This window comes from Sebastes umbrosus, chromosome 12 (assembly GCF_015220745.1).
Source record: "Sebastes umbrosus isolate fSebUmb1 chromosome 12, fSebUmb1.pri, whole genome shotgun sequence".
NCBI lineage: Eukaryota > Metazoa > Chordata > Actinopteri > Perciformes > Sebastidae > Sebastes > Sebastes umbrosus.
The window spans coordinates 19,853,996-19,877,104 of NC_051280.1; the positions used below are offsets into that span (position 1 = coordinate 19,853,996).

General features: G+C 42.1%; 1 protein-coding gene across 22 annotated transcripts in view; it reads left to right on the forward strand.

Moving 5' to 3' along the window:
• The first annotated feature begins 7,412 nt into the window (after positions 1 to 7,412).
• mbnl1 (muscleblind-like splicing regulator 1) overlaps positions 7,413 to 23,109 on the forward strand; it is a 44,748-nt gene continuing 29,051 nt past the window's right edge. For 3 of the 22 annotated variants that reach the window (XM_037786838.1, XM_037786839.1, XM_037786846.1), the window contains exons 1-2: positions 14,213 to 14,484; positions 21,295 to 22,193. In XM_037786838.1, the coding sequence (XP_037642766.1) occupies positions 22,020 to 22,193 (174 nt within the window). In that variant the 5' untranslated portion in view covers positions 14,213 to 14,484; positions 21,295 to 22,019. Of the gene's footprint in view, positions 7,569 to 8,045; positions 8,202 to 13,057; positions 13,521 to 14,210; positions 14,485 to 20,796; positions 20,943 to 21,294; positions 22,194 to 23,109 lie in introns of those variants that run through there. The other 19 variants (XM_037786843.1, XM_037786844.1, XM_037786851.1 and 16 more) reach the window with 14 other exon arrangements.

Sequence of the window (23,109 nt, forward strand, 5' to 3'; positions counted from 1 at the left end):
GCAAGTGATTACAGAGGCAGAATTTAATACACTGCTTTTGATTTCAGCTCTTTTTTATCGCTGCGACTTGCTTTGCTAACATGACACCAGAGGCTCGGGACAAATGCGGCGGCTCCCTTCAGAATCCCGCACTCATCATTTTAGCCAAGTTGCTGTTGACCCGGCGCCAACACCACAAAACAGGACAAGTAATTTAATTTGCCACTGCTGCTGACCTTGAAGCAGAGAATGTAGGCTACCAGAATCCCAATAGGGAGGCTTGAAGAAAACGTCCTGGGAGCTGAGAGAGGGGTCAGACTGTTCTGCCGGTAGCATCACACACAGTCTCCTCACCGCTACAGGAATACTTTTGTCCTTCAGCTTTGCATACATAATATTATGTTTAAGGTATCTGAAGATCCTCTACATAACATCATATAAAAATGATGATCTTAAAATCTTAAAATCACAGTCAAGGCTGAGGTTGTGCTCCAATACTGTGCTCTGAATCTGGCATAAAATCTGAAAAATGACAAGTATGCAGTGCTTTTGTTTCCCCAAAAATGTCCTCAAAGTGGAAAAGACTGTATTTGTTGCCAGGGAGTTAACTCCATCATGGCAACATATGATATGACTGTCTGAAACACTCATTACAAAAGGCCGATATGACCTAATCCTAATCAAGATGTGCACTTACGTAAGATTTATATCCACAAATAAGGATGACATTATGACACACTGGATATGTCACACCGAAGTCTAGAAAGTATCACCTCCTTGTATGAGAGGCGCTAGATAAAACAAATAGCATAGGAGGGCGGGTGAACTGTTGGACACATCTGCTTTTATTATGTGATACATGCCAAGGATGTCTTACTCTATCTTGTCATGTTTATATATCTCAGGAGATATGTGACACGATATTTTGATGCATTAGCATCTCTGTAAATAAGGTCACATTCCTTAAAAAAAACTGTTTTGAAAAACCTTGCAGCAAGTTAAAAAACGAGACATTAACTAAAGAAATTGCTTAGTCATTTTGTGTCCATTTTGTCATTGTGACCTATCACCACATTAACAATGATGACGTGACATTAAGAGGTTGGATAAATAGTCAAATCCCTTAAGTAAAACAAGTGTTCTGTTACTTTGAAACATGTCTTACGTGCAGACTCATCCCCAATCCCATCTCTCATCACCCACAGGGAACAAATGTACCAATGTCCTCTCCCAGTCATGTGATGCGATGTGATCTGAACGTAATTGCGGCCGTAACTTGTTGCCCCGTCGAGGTGACGTCTTAAATCACCCCGGTGAAAATATCTTAGGTCAGAATTCAATATTGGTCGTAAAGTCTAAATATAAGGCCCCGGGGACTAAGCTGTTTCGCAGAGTGCTGCGGTAGCTGTCTGGCAGAAGCACACACAGGGTAATAAGGTTTTAAAGCGGAGCCCTTACCACTTACAAGAGAGCTTCTGCTATTGAGATTACCAGTGTAATATTTGTGAAATGTTGTAATAACTTTGAAGACTTTTTAAATCTCGTGCTGTGCGTCGTTGTCGTCCAGCCTGCCAGTGTTTCAAATAGAGTCCTGTAGGTTTTCCAGCCACTCGGCACTATCTTTAATGACATAGCTTATAGCCACAGTCCCATCCAACAGCCTTCATTATGACTCAGTAATCATAGGCTACATTTGTTTTTCTTTTCCTCTCCACTCTCTCTATCTCTCCCGCTCTTTCCTTTTTGTAAACTTATAGGCCTCTGTCGCTCTCCCCCCTCTGTTTGTCCTCCTCTGAGCACGACGGATCCAGTAGTGAGCGAGAAGAGCCGCTACTGGAGAAAGTGTTTGTTGACTTTTCGGCACAGACTGGTGCTCTGTAGGGGAGCAGTCTGTTATTTATGGCTCAGGCTTCTGTGATTGGTTGAGGAGAGATATAATTATGTCTGGCGCTCAGCTTAGCTAGTTTTAGAATTACAATAGGTGCCATGTTGAGTTCACTGGTTGCTATGATACTAAATGGAGGGTCTTGTACTGTATAGAAAATGTTGTTGATATAGATCTATGTCTGGCGGTTGGACCCTTTCTCCTTAGCCCATTAAGCAGAGTTACTTGACACTGTGCAATGCAATAATTCATTACTGATATTGTCATACCAGACGAGATACTGTCTGGGATTTTGTTTGTGTTCAAGGTTCACAATTTTGCACAGAACGAGGGCTGTTAAGTTTGTTCCCCTATCACATTGGAAGCGCTTTAGGGAGGGAGCTCTTGCATAAACAAGAGGAATGATTACAGTAAAAAGAAACTGTGTAAATGTTCACATTGGCACTAGGGCTGCACAATTAATCGAATATTAATCACAATCATGATTTTGGCTTAATTAAATGAACGTGAGCTCCATTTTGCCTTTACTTTTGGGGAGCTGTCACGCCCACAGACTGTATAGAAGTGGACGTAATCACCGTGACATCACCCATTGGTTTGTGGACTGCGGTTTTGAAGCCTCGAGTTCGGCATTTTGGCCGTTTCCATATTGATTTTTTGGCCTTCGCCATCTTGGGTTTTGGCTGTCGCCATCTTGGTTTTAAGCTGTCGCCATCATGGTTTCTTTCAGCCGTAAGTGACACGAGAGGCTGGAGCTAAACACAGCCGAATGCTGAATAAGACATTTTTAGGCGACCAAAAAGGTTTTAATTTCAATAATATAAATTTTAACTTTCATGAACTGAGAACACATTGTGAAAGGGTTAAAGTTGTAAGATGAAAACACGGACAACTCACAAGCCCCAAAGTTTTGGTGCAATTTTATCTTGCTTCTAGGAGATGCACTGTGTATAAAAACATAATTTTGATGCAAAGATTTGTACATTAGCAGAAATGTAGCACAACATGATTTTTTTTTTTTTTTTTTTTTTTTTTCAGACTTGTTTCAGACTTTTTTTTTTTACGGACATTTTTTCAGTCTTTTTTTCAGATATTTTTCAGAGTCTTTTTTTCCAGCATTTCTCAAATTTTTTTTTAGACTTTTTTTTCAGACAATTTTCAGACTTTTTTTCAGATTTTTTTTTAGACTTTTTTCAGACTTTTTTTACGGATATTTTTTTAGACTTTGTTTTTAGACATTTTTCAAACTTTCTTTTAGACATTTTTTTCAGAATTTTTTTCAGACTGTTGTCAATATTGATAAAAATAATCCTGATTATCATTTTGGCCATAACCGTGCAGCCTAATTGGCACCAAACTGTTATTCTAAGACAGACTTGGAAATTGTGAACTTATCCTTTACTCTCTTGCATAAACATTGTTCTTTACCCCAGAGGATGCATTACACAGGTGAATTAAATGACCTGCAGTGTAAAGTAGCTGTAATTTATCACATCTCAAAATTTGTGTATAAATATCTTCTAAAGCACCAACATTCATCCTCTAAATACTGTCACATTTTCAGTATATATAGCAGTGTGACTGCTATGTGATCAGTAGTATGTATTTGATATTTGACTCCTTCACTATTACCCAGACATATTGTTTCTCACCTTAGCATTAGATAAAATTAAAGGTGCCTATGATAACATTGATAACATTCAGCCACTAGATGACGCATTCGCCATTCCCCGTTCCATTGCATTTACTTCACAACAAGTTGTTGCCAGGCACTTTTTCCACACTAACTGACGACACAGAGATACCACATGATACCAACATTGTTATACTGTTGGCTCTCAAGCCTAAACAAAACATTAATTTTGGACCCGCCAACATTTTTTAAATGATTAATTTTTCAGGAAAGGCCGTACTTCTATTCATCACTTTTCTAAAAGCTATGTGGATGTAGTTTTCTTTTTATATATATATATATATTCGTATTCGTAATATTTAAAATTATTTGTCTACATAATAATGTTATCAATAAGACCTTTAATTGATGAAAATATTTTTCAAAGATAAAAACAAACAGCATAAGACATGATTAAACCCAGGAGGTTTGCATCTGAAGCTATCTTAAAAGACATGACTATTAAAATGATTGATATTTACCAGAGTAGTTAGATGACTAATACATGGCTAAACATGGTTTAGAACAACAACAACCCACTCAGGTTCCTGATTTGTTGTTTATTGACCCTCTTCTGGATTCAAGTTGAATGTCCTGGCAAGACAGGTACAACTTGAATACCAACAGAAGACTGTAATTTAATGTTTTATGGATGTCACTTGTCCCTTAACAGCCTCTAGTTATGATCTAATTGCATGTTGAGGCAATGATGCATACTGAGCTCATCGTTCACAAAATGTCAGAAGGATTTCCAAGGAGCTGCAAAGATTCCCAGTGAACTGCACTATATATGGAAGGGAGAAGGGTTGAGTCGGATATGGAAGAGGCAGGATAAACAATTCAGAACAGTTAGTGAAGGGGTTGACTTACAGACGAAGACTTACTAAAACGTTTCTTTAAGTAATTCCTGTGAGGGAAGGTTAATTGAATTAATAGTTGTCCATGACACAAGAGACATGAATAATTTTCTTTATTAAAACAGTTACTAATCTAATAGATTTTGCCCTAGTAACCTTTATCTCCTCATTATACAGGGTGGTCAGACAGGGACCTTGAATAGACTAATGGGATTGTGCCAGTTTGAATCGTTTTTTACCAGGGTTATTCCACACACTTGCAGTAAAACGGCAGCCATGTATTTGTGTTTCTCCCCATAGGAGGTGGGAGGCAAAGATGAGACTTAGTCTTTCCACCATAGATAATCCTATTGTGTATTCCATACCATGGCTTATGTGATCACTGTCTCCTATAACACAAGTGTAGTCATATCACAAGTAGAAAACACAAGGATGGGAAGGGAGTGGAGGCTCAATGAGTAATCCACATCTAATCCATTTATTTTAAATACATGGGCTGCCACGGTTAATAAATAGCAGCGTGCCTGCCATTTTCATGAGTGTCGCTGTGTTGCCCTGCCTCTTTTTACTTTTTAGTCTTTTAAGAAAACACACAGCAACACGGTGAAGTTTACTGTTATTTTGAATCTGTGCATATCAGGGTAATTTAATCAGTTTACATGATAAATCCTATTCTTTTATTCCGGTTTTATTTATGCCAAACAAATTGTGAGGAAATTCATTTAACTTTTAAACTTAGACACCAAAATAAAATACCTGTATGTGCCTTGTGTTAGTGGAAAGATGAGTGTTTACACTCTCTCTCTCTCTCTCTCAGTCACATGAAAATCAGCCGGATCACGATGGAGAAAAAATACATTTCATGGCCGGCAGCATCTAGTTTCAGTGCTCACCGAGGTTATTAAAGATTACATGACACAGTGTCAGGTACTGGCTGAGTGGATTGTGTAAGTTAGTCCTATTTTCACACCTAATTACTGCTGTGATTTTATGGCATCTGGCAATGTGTCTCAGTCATTTAGCCTACAGGACCCATGTATCTACTGAAAGGGGTGTAAAGATGAGATGATTGTAAACGTGTCCAAACTGGCAGGTTAAACAAGTTTACAATGTGAGTGTCAGTAAATAAGGGTTTATTTAGATTGTCCCCAGAGTGCAAATTTATGACTTTTAGACCTAGATAATAATTAAAATGGCTTACATATAACACATTTTGACTGTCACCTCTCTCTCTCTCTCCAGGTCCTTAGTGTGGCTAGGAATGCTGTAATGCCACTTGCAGACTGCAGTGTCCAGGGAGCCCTAAAAAGGGAAGGAGTCTCACTCTGATTTCTGGCAGCTTGTGGAGCAGTGGAGGCTAAATTAGGCCTGGTTTCATTGACTACCAATCTCCAGAGTCTCAGCAGCCCAGAGGAGGAGAGGCCGGCTGTTGCTCAGGGCGTCTGAGGCTTCCTCAGAGCTTCTCCAGACACTGCCTGGGTAGGTTAAAGAGCCAGATGGAGAGATGATGTGTCTAGAAAGCTTAAGATGAGGGGTCGCATCTCCTGATGATATTCTGAGTAAATGGAAATGAAACATGAATAACATTAAAGGTTCTGTGATGTTTAGCATTCTAACATCAATGAATCATACCAGATGAACTTCAGTGATAATTACTGTAAACAAACGACACAATATGCTCTGTTGGTTTTTGCAAAAATAAATATGCCTCATTGCTGTATGGCAGCAGGGGGTCCCAACTTTTTTGGCTTGCGACCACTTAAAATGAGGCTACGGGCTCAGTGTGGACACACATCATTAGCCGATCAACTAAAGACCAATTATTTCTTTCTAGTTTTGTCTTGGAGATTTTGAGAGGCCTGAATCATCCATTATTTCCCATGAAAAAAAGCACAAAATGGAAACAGAAAATTGTAAACTTAAACATAATTTTGTGTAACAGAAATGTTTTTTTTTTCCTTTCCTTTTTAATCATCTTGTGACCTCTCAGATTTATATTGGGACTTTATAGGGGGTCCCGAGTCCTATGTTGGGAGCCACTGCTTTATGAAATCAAATTTAATTGTGAAATGTTGCTAAATAATGCAGTTGTACCTTTTTAACTACATTTTTATTCTTGTTTTATGTAGGGCTGTCCTCGACCAAAGAAATTCTTCGTCACCTATAGGGCTGCAGCTAACGATTATGTTCATTGTCGATTAATCTGTTGATTATTTTCTCGATTAGTCCATTAGTTGTTTGGTCTATAAAATGTCAGAAAATGGTGAAAACGATCAGTGTCTCCCAAAGCCCAAGATGACGTCCTCAAATGTCTTGTTTTGTCCACTACTCAAAGATATTCCGTTTACTGTCATAGAGGAGTAAAGACACCAGAAATGATTCACGTTTAAGAAGCTGTTTGGTAGAGATGTGCTCACAAGTTTCTTGGAAATAAGTCATTCAGCTTGAAAAAAATGACTAATCCACTAAAGAAATCTCAGTTGACTAAGATCAGAACAAGCTCTTAGTTTTAGTAATCGTCTAAGAGGGGGCTGCCCTAATTGTATGCATAAAAAGTCACCAAAATGGCAGAAATAAAGAATCTGAAATTGTCAAATTTATCTTAGAAGATCACGTCGTCCTAGTTTGCTCTGAAAACCTCCTTATATCCAGTATATTGGTATTAGTCGCTTCAAGTATGTAGAGCAATTATGTTTGCAAACATGAAGCAACATGCAGAATTTTTATGTGGTCTCATATTTGGAAAAAAACAACAACACTGGCATGAGACAGAGGCTGCAACTTGTCTTTTTGACCTTATTTGTTTTATGGTAAATATGCCAAGATTTCATAATTGATTTAATAATGATGGAGTGCTTTAGCCATCTTGTGGTGCGTTGCACATAACATCCAACCTGCTCTGTCTAGGTTTTTTTTTTCTGCTGATAAAATGCTTGTCTGCCTCCCACTCTCAGCTGCTCTTTCCTCTTTGCTGCGCTGTCCAGTGTGATTGACCGTGTCTCTTTCTCTGTGCTGGCAGTCGGAGACAGGTGCTGAGTGCTGCTGAGTGCTGCTGTATGTGTGGGCTCCAGGGGCCTGCTTCAACATTCCAGTGATCGTTTGATAGACACAGTCCTTGGGGGAAGAGGAGGAGGCTGAATGCACGTACCGACTTCACAGAAGAAGAACTGAGAGGGTGAGTGAAATCCAGTGACGATGTACCTGCCATGGGATTATTGTGATAACATACTGCAGCATCTCTTTTCTTTTTTAAGTCCCTCAACAGCAGCCTTTACAACACCCTACTTCCTGATTTAAAAAAGCTGTTTCACTGCTTATCTCTCAGGCTGCAAACAGGTCTAATGTCACACAGACACTTCCTCTTTTCACACACTCACAGGCTGCAAGCATGTCTGTGTGTGCATATACAGTACGTTAGACACAAAGTACACACAGTTGTGAAAATGGAGGGAAAGAGGAAGTTGAAAAAAAAAGGGGGCAGAAAGAGGCGGGGAAAATAACAAGGTGACCATATTTGGCGTCAGTAGATAATGCAAGCAGAAGATGCAAATTAGATAAGGAGTGGTTGTCATGGAGACTTGATGTTGCGCAGTGATGGTTCGCTGTAAACCTGACCACATTTGTGGTATGGCCGTTGCCAAGCAGAAGGTGCTATTATGAGAGTGAGAGAGAGAGATGAGAGTGAGAGAAGTAGGGGAAGAGAGAAATGAAGATGTTAGTTCGTCCCATAGTGCATTGCGTCAGCGTGACCTGTGTTGAAGTGGCTTCATCAGTCCCACTGGCGCGTCAGCGATAGACAAACACACAGGTAAGCTCGCTGGCTATAACATCACTTTCTATAGGATTAATATCTGTTGACAACTTTAAATGACTTTTGGTGTCATTGAGTATTTTCTATTGATTTGTTTCATAAGATTTTATATTTGTGTAATTGGTGATTATTCCCTTTTTTCAACAAACTAAATTTCCTCTGATACAAAGACGTAAGTGTGTCAGCTCTAGGATTTGCAGTATTTTCCTCTACTTTGTATAGCGGTATAAAGTTTGTAAGAAGTTTTGGGATGTACGAAGAGTTTATTTGATATTCACAGCAGTATATCTGCAGGCTACATTTAGACTGAAAAATTGCTAGAAGCTGGAGTGAAAGGCCTCTTTTGGAGGGAGTTTCCATTCGTTTTCATTTTATCTCCAAGATAAGCTGCAAGCTTGAATGGTGCACACACACACAATGGTGTCAGATGGGGACAAGACACAGTGCTATTTCCTCTCTCTGTATTTCAAACCCGACAGCTTGAATTGCACCTGTTTCCCCTCACTGCGTCAAAGTGGAGTGAAGTTAAGAGAAAAACCACAAGCATGCAGCAGGGAAATATGACTGCAAGTGTGCACGTTAGAAAAGGAGTATTTTCAGTTTGTCCCACTTTCATGTACATTTTTAGCAATGCGTTGCATAGTTCTAACATCTTTGTTTGCGTAGGATATTCCCCACCTATTTTAAAGTAACATAAAGTAAAGGCGGAAGTTGTTTTAAGTGTAGAAATTACCTCAAAGCAATATTTTGCTTTCTCATTCTGCAGAATAAGCTGTAGTGATTGCCTTTCCGCAAGACTGTGTACTGTTGCAGTTGTTGCTGTGATGGTCTGTAATGGGAGTGTAATGTGTATTTGCGGCCTTAGTGATAGATGAGCTGTCGGAGTTTGGCACACAAAAGCTCTGGGACATTTCCTCAGTGGAGTGAGAGTTCACATCAGCCAGCCAGTGTCATTTACAGAGTGCTGGGAAATAGCAGAGCGCTGAGATGATAGGGAGGCTTAAGGTGGAAAGTTGCATTCATCAGGGAGGAGGGAGAGAAAGTAAAGGGTGGACGAAGGTGAGGGGTTAGGATTTGATGGCTTGACAGAGGCAGAGGGGTCACCCCGTGCCAGCCTGAGTTAGTTTAGGGTTAATGTGACGAATAGAGTGTGAGGGAGTTTCTAGAATATTCTGAGCCTCCTTGTAAAATGACTCTGCTCTTTAGCAATTTCGTACGTCACTTTCATAAATGCGAAGTACTTCATACAAATCGATGCAACAGAAAATCTCATATAATGCAACTTGATAATGACATTATTTGTGTAACTTTCTCAGACTTTCCCCATGACTAGTTCACTGATCTTAATGTGTAAAATCGGTGGAATTCCCCTTTAACTACACCACATCCCCATACACACCTCTTCCTGTTTTCAGTTGGTTATGTATGCGAGTAGTTTGCTCAACCCCAGGATGTTGATTCCTGTTGCCTCATACCTAAACAGCTCTACAGCCTCATTGATCTCCTATAGAGAGCAACGGTCACACCACCCTCTTATCTGTGAGACACAAGACGTGTGGAGCAGGAAGTTAACATGTGTGACTGATTTCCCTGCAGATAAAGGAAAAAGAAGTAGAAAACGAGAACCTCACGAAACAGTAGTATACTTCAAGTTTATTTTATGAAGTATACTTAAATAAAGTTCAAGTATACTTTATATAGTAAGTATACTAATATCAATTTACTAGTAGTATACTTGTAAGTGTACTATTTATACTTCTTGGGACTAAATTGGCCCACTTTTTAGTTTATAAAAGTATACTTTTTAGTATATTATTAAGTGTAAGAATAGTAAACTTTGAGTTCAACTAGTTTGCATTTTAGTTTTATTTTGTACTGCAACTATACTATAAGTATACTGATGGTTTACTAGTTTTGTACTTGTAGTCCACTTTTTAATTTATGAAAGTTCACTTTAAAGTATATTCTCAGTAAACCACTAGTTTAATAGTGTTTTATCCTGCAAGTATACTTGTATACTTGTAGCCCACTTTATAGTTTATGAAAGTACACTTTAAAGTATATTCTCAGTAAACAACTAGTTTAATAGTGTTTTATCCTGCAAGTATACTTGTATACTTGTAGCCCACTTTATAGTTTATGAAAGTACACTTTAAAGTATACTCTCAGTAAACAACTAGTTTAAAAGTGTTTTATCCTGCAAGTTTATTTGTATACTTGTAGCCAGCTTTATAGTTTATGAAAGTACACTTTAAAGTATACTCTCAGTTAACAAATAGTTTAAAAGTGTTTTATCCTGCAAGTATACTTGTATATAATTGTAGTCTACTTTTTAGCAGAGATGGGGACTCGAGTCTGCGACTTGGACTCGAGTCGCACTGAAGTCACACAAACAGTGACTTCAGACTTGACTTGAGACTCGTCTTATTATTATATCATTGCTGTTATTATTATATTATTCAGTGAACAGATAATCCAAAAACTTAGAAAATTCTTGATGAATTGAAGTAAATTTGTATCAAAACATCTTTTTACAAACTCTCACACACTTTAATAGGCTAAAAAATAAGCACAACTGCAAGTCAAGTATACCTATGTGTAAGCCTATAAGGCAAGAATACATAGACTTTTCTGTAAACTTGTCAGTATGAGCCAAGTATACTCAAGTATACTTTTGTTAAGTATATCTCTAATAAGTACATAAAAAGTAAGCTGAAAGTACTTGGATAAACTTTTTTTGGTTAGGGGAAATAGGCTCCTGTTGCACATTTGATCAGGTTATTTGCCAAACAAAACACAGACTCATAGAGAACATGTGAAGAATGATAATGAATCGGAAATATGGACCAGCAGGACAGAGGAGTGAAAGAAAGACGCAGAGACAGAAAGGAGCAGAAGCACTGGCATACACTCAGCAGCAGTAGAAGAGGGGAAATTCCACGTCAGTGTCTGAGTTTCAGAAAGCCCACATCTTTGGAGGCGTTGCTAATGTGTCTCCTATTGAGCCACGACAACATCAATCACCATGTTTCTTCATTATGGGTCAAGGAAAACTCCGTTTGGAGGTTCGAGTGACCTGCTGCTTCGATTGATCGGCCGTCAAACAGATTGCTCTGCTAATCTAAAAGACATATTGTACAGTATGTGTTCTAGCAGGGCTGTTTCCATGGTTGGAAATAGATCCTCCTTCCATCACTAATGAATGACGCTTGGAAATAGATCAAGGCATGCACTTTACTGTTGTAGCTAATAATGGCGCTGTCTATCACAATTTGATCAACTCAGAAAAATAGTACTCTGGCATCCTATGACATCTTCCTTTTGTCTGGGGTATACAACATGTTTCCTCAGAGTACACAGGCACATTGCACCAGAATATTGGCTAGGTAAAGGGTTAGCATTGCAGCTGGGGCTCTACCACAGATTGTCACCCGGGGTTTAAGGGCCTGCTGTGTAAATTAGAGATGACTTATCACCAGCTTTGTATTAAACAGAGCTGTGCAGCAATAGAAGCTGGTCCAGAGAGAGAAGGAAGAGATGGAACAGACAGACAGGCGTGACAGTTTTACATAGGAGAAGCATTTTGCAGTATTATATATGCAAATACACCAAAGAAAGAAAGCGGTTCTTACATCTCTCTACGGATGCAGGTGTGATCTGCAGTCAAACTGATTTCAGCTCTAGCGTGTGTGGAATTTGCCTTCTTTGTAAATGAAAATACATCGCAAGGCTATTTTCAGTTCAGGCAGCATTATGAATGCACTTTCTCCTTGATCACATTCAAATGAAGTGAGTCATAGACAATACAGTATGCAGGATCAGACAGAGAACTTGGCGTCAGCAGCACACAGCTCAAAACCTGTAAAGATTCCTGCAGATGCCAAGGCCACTGTCTCCATGGCTACCGGATATTGCAGCATCAGGTCCAAATCAAATTCTTGGAGGCTCTTTTAGCCTCTCTGGCTTTCCCCCTGGATGCAAGGGGTTGTGTCGGCAGAAGCCTTGAGTCAACAACAATACAGGAAAGTTGGCAGCAGCAGTTGCCTCAGTGTTGTCTCGGTTCGCCTTTTTTACAACATGCTGCCGACCTGCAAACCTGGTCTGCATCTTTTTGAATAGCCAGTTCCGGAGTATGTACATGCTCTGTATTATTCTGAATGTATAGCCACTTACTAGCTTAGTCCAATTTAATTTAGTGTGGTTATTTAGTGTGGGCAAGAACTGTGAGTGTGAGACTGAGCTGAGGTGTCTGAGAGTTTGCACGCCACAGCAGAAGAACGGATCCTGACAGAAGCCAGACCTAATCTGTCGCAAACTCCTTGTAAATTCCTTTCCGTAATTCTTTCCCTTAATCTATTCATTCTTTCCAAATGCTGTTTTTCTCCTTCTTCACCTCATTAAATCCCTTATTTCATTGTTTCTGTCTCACTCTTTCCCTCTCTGGTAGCATTTACCATCACTATCCCAGCTTTTATTTCTGATGCCCTTCGTCACTCTGCATATAGCCTCTCTTTGCTTCTATGTTACTAATCGCCCTTCTTTTCTCCTTCTTCATATTCCTGCTATGCTTTCCCAGTGTTTCCTTCCTCCCTCCCTCTTCCCTCTCTCCTTCCTCAGCTTCACTGGATAGGCAAGGGCAGTGTTGCTGTAATAGAACCAGCACTTCCTGGTGTTGTTTTAGGGGGGGGGGCGTGGCCAGCCCTCAGCGAGGAAGAGAGGGAGGGGAGAGGGGACTGCAGGATCTGTAAACCCAGTGCAGTCAGGGCTCCCTCCTCCTCCTCCTCCTCCTCCTCCTCCACAGCTGTTGCTACTGCCACCCAGCGAGCACCACTTTCCTCGGGCAGCAGACAGACGATCCAGAGGCTGGGGAGTCAGTAGAGACACAGCCCAGCCCGTCTCAGCACAGCTCAGCACAGCCACTTCAAGAGGCAGGGGAGGGGAGACACTAGCGCACACGGCCAACGCTGCAACGTACACACACACACACAAAATCACACAGACAAACACTCCTCCTCTCTCTCTCTCTCCCTATCCCTCCCTCGCTCTCTCACTCTGGTGCTCGGCTCCGCACAGCTCCTCCACTCATTCGCTGCTGATTCACTCGCTCACTCGCTTGCCTGTCCTCCTGCCAGTCGCTCTGCCTTGCTGCGCTCTGCCTTGCCTGCCTGAGAATGGTCCAGCCGGTGCCTGGGGGTCTGCTGTCGCGGCCTGTCTGAACACACGCACAAAACACAGAGTCAATCGACACGCGGAGGCAGACACACACACACACACACACACACACACACACACACAAACTGGAGAGCAATGTGAGAGGTAAGAGCTTGGTTCGTAACCCTCCTCCTTGTCTCATTGGTTTATCTAGATCTTTCCTCCTGTGTGTGCTGCAGTCTGTACTTTCCAAAGTAAGCGTCTGTGCATTGGAACATAGATAGAGATATGGGGATTGTTTGCTTTAGTGTCTGCTCAGTATGTGGGGCACAGGGTTAACATCGATTTGTTACGGCTTGTTTTATAGATATAGGCACGCACACATGCACGTACACACAGTGAGACACATTCTTGGCTCACAGCAGACAGTCACAATAGCTACTTCCTGAGGGTAGCGCTAGTTAGCAAGAAAATTTGCTGGTGTGTGTGTGTGCGTCTGTGTGTGTGTGTGTGTGTGTTTGGAGGGCCATGGTTGTTCCAGGAAGCAGTGGAGAGGATCAATAGATCGCCCACTCAGCTTTCATTCCCTCCGTCTGACTCAACGTTGGACATGTTGGGAGTTATCCTGCAGGGCTTGGTTAACAAGGAGGATGGTTAAAAATGTGATTCTCTTGTACCTCTTCCCTCCCTCTGCTGCGTCAGTCTAAAGGGAGGGAAGCATGGTTTTGCATGTGTGTAATGTGTGTTTCTACGTGTGCGTGCCGTGTAAGGGCAAACTCCCGCCCCGCTGCATGTAAATTACGTGTGACATATGAAGCTGCTGCTACCTTATATGGCGAGCACAGTATTTCAGTACAGTTGGATCTTGCCAAGCATTCCGGGTCGCGGGAGGAGAGAGTGTGTGAGAGGGTGACTCTGTCTGTGGGAGTGTGTGCTTTAGTGTGTGTGTGTGTGTGTCTGTGTGTGTGACTAAGTGAGTGTTTTCATGCGTCTGACAGAGGGGGAGTAACTGAGAGAGAGGAAGAAAGTTGAAGACAGAAGGAAAGAGGGGCAAGAACGAGAGAGACAGGGAGAAGGAGACCCAGTAAATAAAGGGATTTTACTTGTCGATGTTTGAACTGGAGTAAAAGTAAGTAGTTTTGTACTTTATTAGGGTTTTGAGAGATAACGTGAGATTGCCCTGTAATGTTTTTCTTTCTTTCAGGAGATAAGTTAAGTATGTGTGTGCGGATCACGCTAAGGTAAACGGACTGAAAGTAGTTTCTTACGTGCGATAAAATCTGGCTATTTGTCAGAAAAGTTTTTTGTAGGCATTCATTCTTTCAGAGAGTCCAAAAACTGTCTGAATAACAGCAGGACGTGATTCTGGTATAATCCACATGGTATGTGAAAGCCAGAGGATCTTCAGAGCTTTAAACTTTAGCCTTCCTTCTCTCCCCTCTTTGTCCCTCTCCTCGCCACCTCTGCCCTCCTCCTCCTCCTCGCCTCTCTGGGTTTCCTCTTGGTGGTGTGTCCGTGGTTGGGGCGATGATGAGGAATGTTGTTGTTGTGACTTAGAGGGATTCAGGGTGGCTCAGACAGTAGCACATACACACACACACACACACACACAAGTATGTACACACATGCAAGCGTGTGCAACACAGACAGATGTGTGGCAGATTGCATTGTTGAGACTCTCTAAAGTCCCAACGGTAGCTCCGCTGCTGGTAGACTATCAATGTCTGTCTAGCAGAAGCCTGAGGAAACGTGCGGTTGTTGTCAATGTGAATGTTATGGCTAATAATGTCAAAGATGTTCTCGCTCTCTCTCTCTCTCTCTGTGCATTGATGCGTGTGAACTCAGGTGCAAATTGTGTGTTGCCCCCTGATCTAGGATCTGCCCTACAGACAGGATTACGTGCATGGCTGAATCTGCGCTGACAGGTTAAGCCTTTATTACACGAGGTCTTGTCCGTATATTCAAACTGTGTTATGACCACATTTCAACCCCTCTGAGCAACAGTTTGACACAGCTTTAGCTGAGTAAGACACCTTCCACTTAATGTAATTCCAAGCTAAGCTAAAGTTGATTGACTTCAACCACTTTCAGAGACTCGGCTGAGTCGTTAACTTGCCGTGATATCAGGTAGTCAGCAATAATTGTTTAGCAGATATTGCAGTATAGAGGAAACAAAGCTAGCGTCCACCTGTGTCTGAACCACCCAGCGGTGATAATAAGCAGGGCGAGCAGCATGTCCAAGCTGCTGTTCGTGGAGTCAGTAATAAGTGTCTAGTTATTTCTTTGTTGTTCTGTCCAGAGTGTGTTGTGTCAACACAAGCCTGCCCAGTTGCATCAGCTCCTGCTTACAGCCTTGACATCTCAAACCTCTCCATCTCTGAGGCGGAGACAGATGGCTGTAACATTTAATAACACACTCCTGCCCCAATAGTCACATTCTCTCACTCCTCACAGTCTCTTTCCAGCCACCTCACTGCCTAGCCTTTGTTTCTATCAATGTGACTGCACTGGGACTGTGTGCCTCGGTATATTAGCAGCAGGCCCTGACACAAGCCAGTGGAAGTGGCGGGTACATTAGCATGGCCTGTCCTCCATGTAAATGATTGACTAAATTAAATTATACAGATAAAATTGGTCACTGGTTAAGTATGTTTGCATGTAATTTACTGATAAAGAAGCTAAACCAGCATGTCTAATCATGTACGCCGTTACAAGGCACACAGCATACATACATACATGATTAGACACTGTGGCGTATGCTCAGGAATGAAAAAGATACTGTTCTGTATGTTTGTAAATGATAGATAGATAGATAGATAGATAGATAGATAGATAGATAGATAGATAGACAGATTGATAGATATATAGATTGATGGATGGATGGATAGATAGATAGATAGATAGATGGATGGATGGATAGATAGATGGATGGATGGATGGATGGATGGATAGATAGATAGATAGAGGGATAGACAGATAGATGGATAGATAGATAGATAGATAGATAGATAGATAGATAGATAGATACAAACAAATGGGTTAAGCAATACGTAAGGGATAATGTATAGCGAGCCGGTCATTATTGTGAAATAGACCCCTTCAGAGCGATGCAGAGGGGTTTTGCATCACCCTGAAGGTTTTTTTTTCACAGCAATGACCTGCTAGCTGTACATTATCCCGCTTATTACACAGCTATTTTCATAAGAAATCAATAGTTTTACACAAAAATGGTTCTCCAGCGTCCAAGATCAGATTGCATCCATAGCAACGGTCTGTTATACATAGCAACGGTCTGTTTTAAAGAAATAACAGAACATAGAGTGCCGTGATTGACCAATCAGAATCGAGTATTCAACAAAGCCGTGTAATAAATGATAATATACAGTATATATAAAATAGGCACAAATAAAAGGGGAAAACGAACATAAATGGCGTCTTAGTAAGCTCCACCACAATCTGCCAGAACAGCTTCAAGAAAAATGTGGAATATATATTTTACGTGTCTTTAAACTCTACTGGATGGGCATCATTCCTCCAAAAGATATTCCCTCATCTAATAAACCTGTCCAAAATCTCCCGCCGATGTTAAATTGGTGACTGCTAAGGTCACGGCATATGACTCACGTCATTTTAGCACTCATCAAACCCATTCATCCATTGTGTTTGCTCTCGTTTATTCAGGTTTTCCTTAAATTTCGAACCTGTCTGTATATGTGGGAACCAGCCCGACGATGTCCCAGCACGTTGACACACAGACAACATAAATGTGAGCCAATGAGCCACTCATTAAACCATAAGGCCTGCCATTATCCTCACTGTCCGTTGACTTCACCACATCCTTACACACACAAACACACGCACACAAAGATGCAGTGTTGCACACACAGTCAGATATTCACCACAGCTTTAAGAATACCCTCTGTCAGGACACATAGCGGTTTGTGTGTTTGTATAGGTTTGCATTTGTGTGTCTTGTGTGTGTGTGTGTGTGTGTGAGTGTGTGTGTGAATAGCTCTGTCCATGTATGCTAAACAAGAGATCTAATTGTCTCCAGAGGTTTGCTCTCAGAGGAATCAATAGGCATTGTTTGTTGTGCGTTCCTAGCCTAAGACTCACTTTCAGAACCACGTTATTTAACCCAATGATAAATAAGTGAGTTAAACTAATAGTTGAGAGGAGATGACGACTTGATACTGATGACAGTAAGGAGGTCGATAACAATACCGACAATGGTGATACTCAAATTAACAAGAATTTATGGAGCATGGCTGTCCATGTGAGCTTTTTTCATCTATAACCTCTACTTGTAACCAAACAAACTTTAAGTATAGATAAATAGTATATTCATCATTTCTTTTTAATGCAATGTGCTGTTGCCCTAGACCTTATACTCATTTTTTGCAGACCTTACTGGGCGCGATCTCCCAACCAACATGAAAGGTTGCATCACCAAAAGAAGTGCAGATAACTCGATGTGCAGATGTATGTGGTATAGAAGAGCCACGTTGGCTAGCGTACCAGCCCTCAGCCTCTCAGTACGAGTACCTCAGAACGAAAAAGATCAAGAGACAAGTGTCTGCACTAGTAGTGTGTATGTAAAGGTCAGCGAGTGCAATATTGACATGCTATATTCCTAGCACATGGAGCAGCAGCAGGAGCGAGGCCCAGGGGTGTTGCATTTCCTCCAGCGTCCTCCACTGAGATGACCTGTCTCAGCACACTGTCACCCTGACTCCACCTCTGTCAATATGCTGAAACCACTCCTTTTACTGGATAGCAGCAAACCCAAAGAGACGGACGCCTCTTCCTCTGCAGTCAAGGCTGAAAATAGGAGCTATGGTTTGTTAGTTAGGTTGCCATAACAGATGTTGCAATATAACAAGCAGCATTTTGCTTCACTTTACTGCATCAGTTAGCCCCGCAGTGTATTATATCCTATGCGATTATGAAAATAGAGCCTCCAACTCATGACCTGTGGTGTTAAGATCTGCTAAACTCGACTAATAACGTGCCATATTTCAGGAAGTCTTATCATAACTGTGAGCCACTCCCTCTTGTCTCAAGCAGTTAGTCACAATGAAACTTAATCCAGCCCAGATTAGCAACAAGCATGTTTATTTGATTGCTCCAACTTTTTTTTTTCAGTCAGTTGAGACATGCCTTAATAACAAAACAGCTCTCTGTGTTCAAGAACAGCACATAATGTCTGAGCATCATCCATCACAGTCCGCCGTGCAAAATCGGTGGCAGTTCTGCACAGTTTGCGGTTTTCAGCGGAGGTGAAGAGTTTAATTTCAACAGCGTCTTTGACTCGTCGAGAACAGATTTGTTTAGTGGCTCATTACCAAGAGAAAGTGAATGAAATCGTTTGCGCCGTTGAGGCATATGCTGGTGTCACATGACCGTGAGCTGATATTGAAAAACACACACTTCCTCTTCTTTGCAGCCACGTACTGTTTCTGCCACGTGTCCTTAAAGCTTGATAGGAAGCATACAGTCGCTCTCTTGGCCATCTTCCCCTTCTCCAGTGTGGTTGACCTTGCACCAGCTTGCAAGACCTTGGGAGTCTGAGGAGGGAGTGCTGCTGAGGATGCTGGAAGAGAATGCACGCCAGACAGTCACATCGAGGGCACTAAGGCAGAGGCATGGATGGAAGGAAGACTAAAGTAGAGTAGGATCCACTGGTTAAAGCAGTATAAATTCTGCGGTAAGAGAGGGGAAGTAGATCGTATTAAATAGTCATCTATTTGAAATGGATGCCGTGAACACGAAGAGCAGAGTTAAGTGCAATTAGATAGAGGGAGTGGCATACTGACAAGACAGACCATAGAGATGAAGAAATCAATAGGGGAAGGACACCCATGTCCAGACATGATGGATCATAATGAGCGCTCATTATCACTCTGGCACTGTCTTACACCATACCGCCTTGTCTCTCCCTCACAGATATGTGCTCATCTGACTCTAACAGAAACCATAGAAACAGATTAGGCAGCCAGACAGAACGCAGGGGGCTTTTTTTTCTCATGCATCAAGTCATCACATTCTCTCATTTGATTTGAAGACAGCCCCTGGCACCTTCAATTTAAAACATTTTATAATAGATATCTCTATCCCGCCTCGTTAGTTTGTGTCCAGCTGTGGCTCGAGTTCAGTCTGATGAGCCTCGCTCACCTGAACTCAACTTTATTACAAAGTATATTTGGGTAGTAAAAGTGTGTTGCCATCAGCTCTATGAGACTGACCTGTAGCAATAAATACACGTTACATCAACATTATATGATATTAAAAAACGCAGGTCTGAGGGCATACAGGATTGCATAGAGGGATTAGAGTTGGCGGAGTTGACATTTTCACAGCAATGAAGATAAAAATATGAAATTTCATTCCAAAAACAAGACATTCAATCTAGCCGCACTTCGTTAAAAAAATGTTGGCATGAAAATATTATATAAACTGACAAAGAATTATTACTGCTTCTCTTAAAAATTGGCAGCATTTAATAAAATGTTATTATCTGTCATGTGAAAATATTTAGCTGTGAGGTGATATCTTTTCTGTTTTTTGAAAATGTAATTGAAAAGTTATTTTAGTCTCCCCTCTAAAGTGCATGATATGGAAGAGTGTGTCTGCCTGTGTGTGTGTGTTGTGGGGCTGTTGTTGCCTTTGTGTTATGATTATGCTAGCACTCCAAAGGTCATTTGTAGCAGTAATGCTACTTTTGCTAGCGTAGGGGGTCACCCAAGGTGAAACTAAGCAGTTTCCCCCTCCTTTGCTCTGTAACGTATATCCATGTTGCTGGGTCATCATGACCTGGGCTGTACTGCTGCAGGGCTCTGATATAGTGCGTTGCAGTGTTGCAGTGCTGTAAAGTTAGAAGCGGTCCGTAGCATTGCTGAAGGTGCGCATGCTGTTCTGGGAAAAGCGATTTCTCTACACAGGGTGTGGTGAGTTACCCTAGCTGTGCGATAAGAGCCGACTGGGCCCACAGGAGCCCAATCATTCAAATTCCCCGAGCAAACCCGTACAATGGATTCACCAAAAATAGAAACCACTGCCAAAATTATAATAAAAAAAAACCACTCTCTTCTGCATTTGATAAATGGGGAAGTTTGGTTTATGAATACATTATATTATCACAGCAGGCAAGTTCATATCTGTGTGAGGTAATTGCAGTATTGCTGCAATCGTGATACTTTTTTTATTTAGAAACGCTTGAGTTGATGGAGAATAATATTATCAGGGATCTTTCATGAAAGGCTGTTTGTTCGAGAAATCAGGTAGTCATAGAAATAGTGAGCAGAGTGATTAGTTCAGCTCGTCTCTCTTTCTCTCGTTTCCTTTAGCAGCAGGCAGGTCAGCCTCCTCTTCGCTCCTCCCCCTGCTCTCACCTGGCGCTCAGCCCAGAATGTTGCTGCAACTCTGCAAACTCTCATTGGTCCCCACTCTCACACCGCTTCGCAAGAAGGGAAATGACTAACCTCTTCTCCCTCCTGCCCTGCCTCGACTTCCCCTCTGCTTTCACTCTCTTCCTTTTCTTTCACCCCTTAGCACTTTTTGCAATGGCCGGCTTTGCTGTACTGGACTGTAAGTGATAAAGGATTCGATCAGATTTTCCTGCGTTTGACCAGAAGAGGTGGAAAGTTGTGAATGGCTGCTTTGTGTGTTTCTGTGTGTGTGGCGTGATGAGCGTGTGTGAGCACCATGTGTGTTTAGAACGCAGGGCGGGTGAAAGTTGTATTTGTTTTAGCTGACACCCCTGCATTTTTGACATTTTTACATATTCTTCATTCCCACAGCCGCATAGTTTAGCAGCAGATTAAAAAAAATGCAGCAGGTCAGGACGTCCCATGAAAGATGAATGAAAGAGAAATAAATCTGAAAGTTTTCTTTGGATGTGTACCATCAGCCTTATCGCTCTCTCTCCCTCTCTCCCCAGAGGAAGTGCCTTCCCTGATGTCTGCTGCAGCTTCGACCTGCTTCTACAGCTGAAGCTCCACCCTCCCCCTCCCCGCCTCGCTCGCTTGCTGCCACGGTAACACGAGTATAAGGACACACACACCTCGCAGCCAACGCTCCGACCCGCTCGTCCATCCACCACCATCAGCATCCACTCCTCGCAGCCGGGCTCCAGCCTCAGCTCTGCCAACTGCCCAGCCTTACCACAGCAGCCCGACACACCACCAGGCCCACGCAGCATCTCACCCACCTTGCCTTTAACCTTCGCCTTCAACCCTCTAAGCCTCCACTCGGTCAACAGCGTCCTTAACCTCCCGGTAGCAGGCTACACCCAGACTATCACCTTTGTTGCCTGCTTCACTGAACCTAACTAGAGGGCCTGCTCGTCTGTTTGCCACCTTGGCTTGTGAATGTTGTAGGTGAGACCGTTCAGCAGGCAAAAACAGGCCAAGAGCGGCAACTTCATCAGCTAAGTGGATATAAACACTTTTTCTGTGGTCGATTGATCAGGAAAATTATCCAATAACATCGTCAACGTCCTGCAACATTTCACTTTGGGAAAAGGAGCCCTCTCAATCAATAGTAACTTTATTTTGAATGTTTCATTTCAACGTGACATACACAGACTTTAACAACAAATAAACAAAAAGAAAGACCTTTATTCACGCTTGAACAGCTCGGAATAACTTTTGCCAGCGTGTTGCCATGGCGATGAACATGGCACACATCCGTGATACAAAGTGGCTGACACTCGAGGTGTGCAGGGAGTTCCAGAGGGGCACGTGCTCGCGCTCGGACCAGGAGTGCAAGTTCGCTCATCCGGCCAAGAGCTGTCAGGTGGACAACGGACGGGTCATAGCCTGCTTCGACTCGCTCAAGGTAAGAAAGGAGAAGCGGTGAACAGGAAGTCTGGAGGTCAGATCTCTGACAGATTGGCTACAGATGACAGACTGAGCACATTCAGTCTGACAGGCAGTTTGAGTGAATATATGGAGTTACAATAGCAGTTGTCTACAGTCTGCATCATGCTAGAGAGCATCTGGTTTCGGCATGTGCTCTCTTTAGTCCCACCTATTTCTGGTCAGGTGACTGGAGCATGTGATCAAGGGTGAAGAGAGGAGGAGGGAGGGGGGGTTGCAGCGTTTTAGATTCAGGAAGCAGAAGTCAGGCGTCTGTAACACTGCACTGTGGAATTTTCTAGGACAGACTGAAGTGTTTTGGCGGGTGTTTACTGCACTTATTTCAGCAGCCATTATAAAGTCAGTCGCATTTCCGACTGATTACACTGTACATAAACAACGCTAAAGACTAAATTAACAGAGTCCCTGTGGAGGAGAAGAACACTGCTGTGTGTCAGCGTCTTAACAGGAAAACACTGATGAATAGGCTGTCACATGTACAAACTCATATGGATGCCCTGAGCACAACACGTTTCAACAGCGAGAGAGGAGCGAGGCGATAGCGTCATCATGTAGATCTCACTCAGTCAAACCACTTCCTGTGCAGAGGCCTAGGGGCAGTTAGAGGGGGTTTGTGGGTGTGTGTGTATGCGTGTGTGTTTTAGAGCGAAGTCGGGGGCAGATTTGGGGCACCGTATGCAGTAATTTTCCATTTTTAGGCAGCAGCAGGAAGGCAGAAAAGCAAACACGTCTTTTTCTTTCTCTCTCTCTTTCACAATCTGTCTTTTTATCGGAGCACAAGATCTCCAGAGATGGGCGGACCTCAGCCCTAAAGTTTCCAGCATTGACACACACCCACACAGGTTTGGCTGTGTGTGTTTTTTTTTTTTACTTCT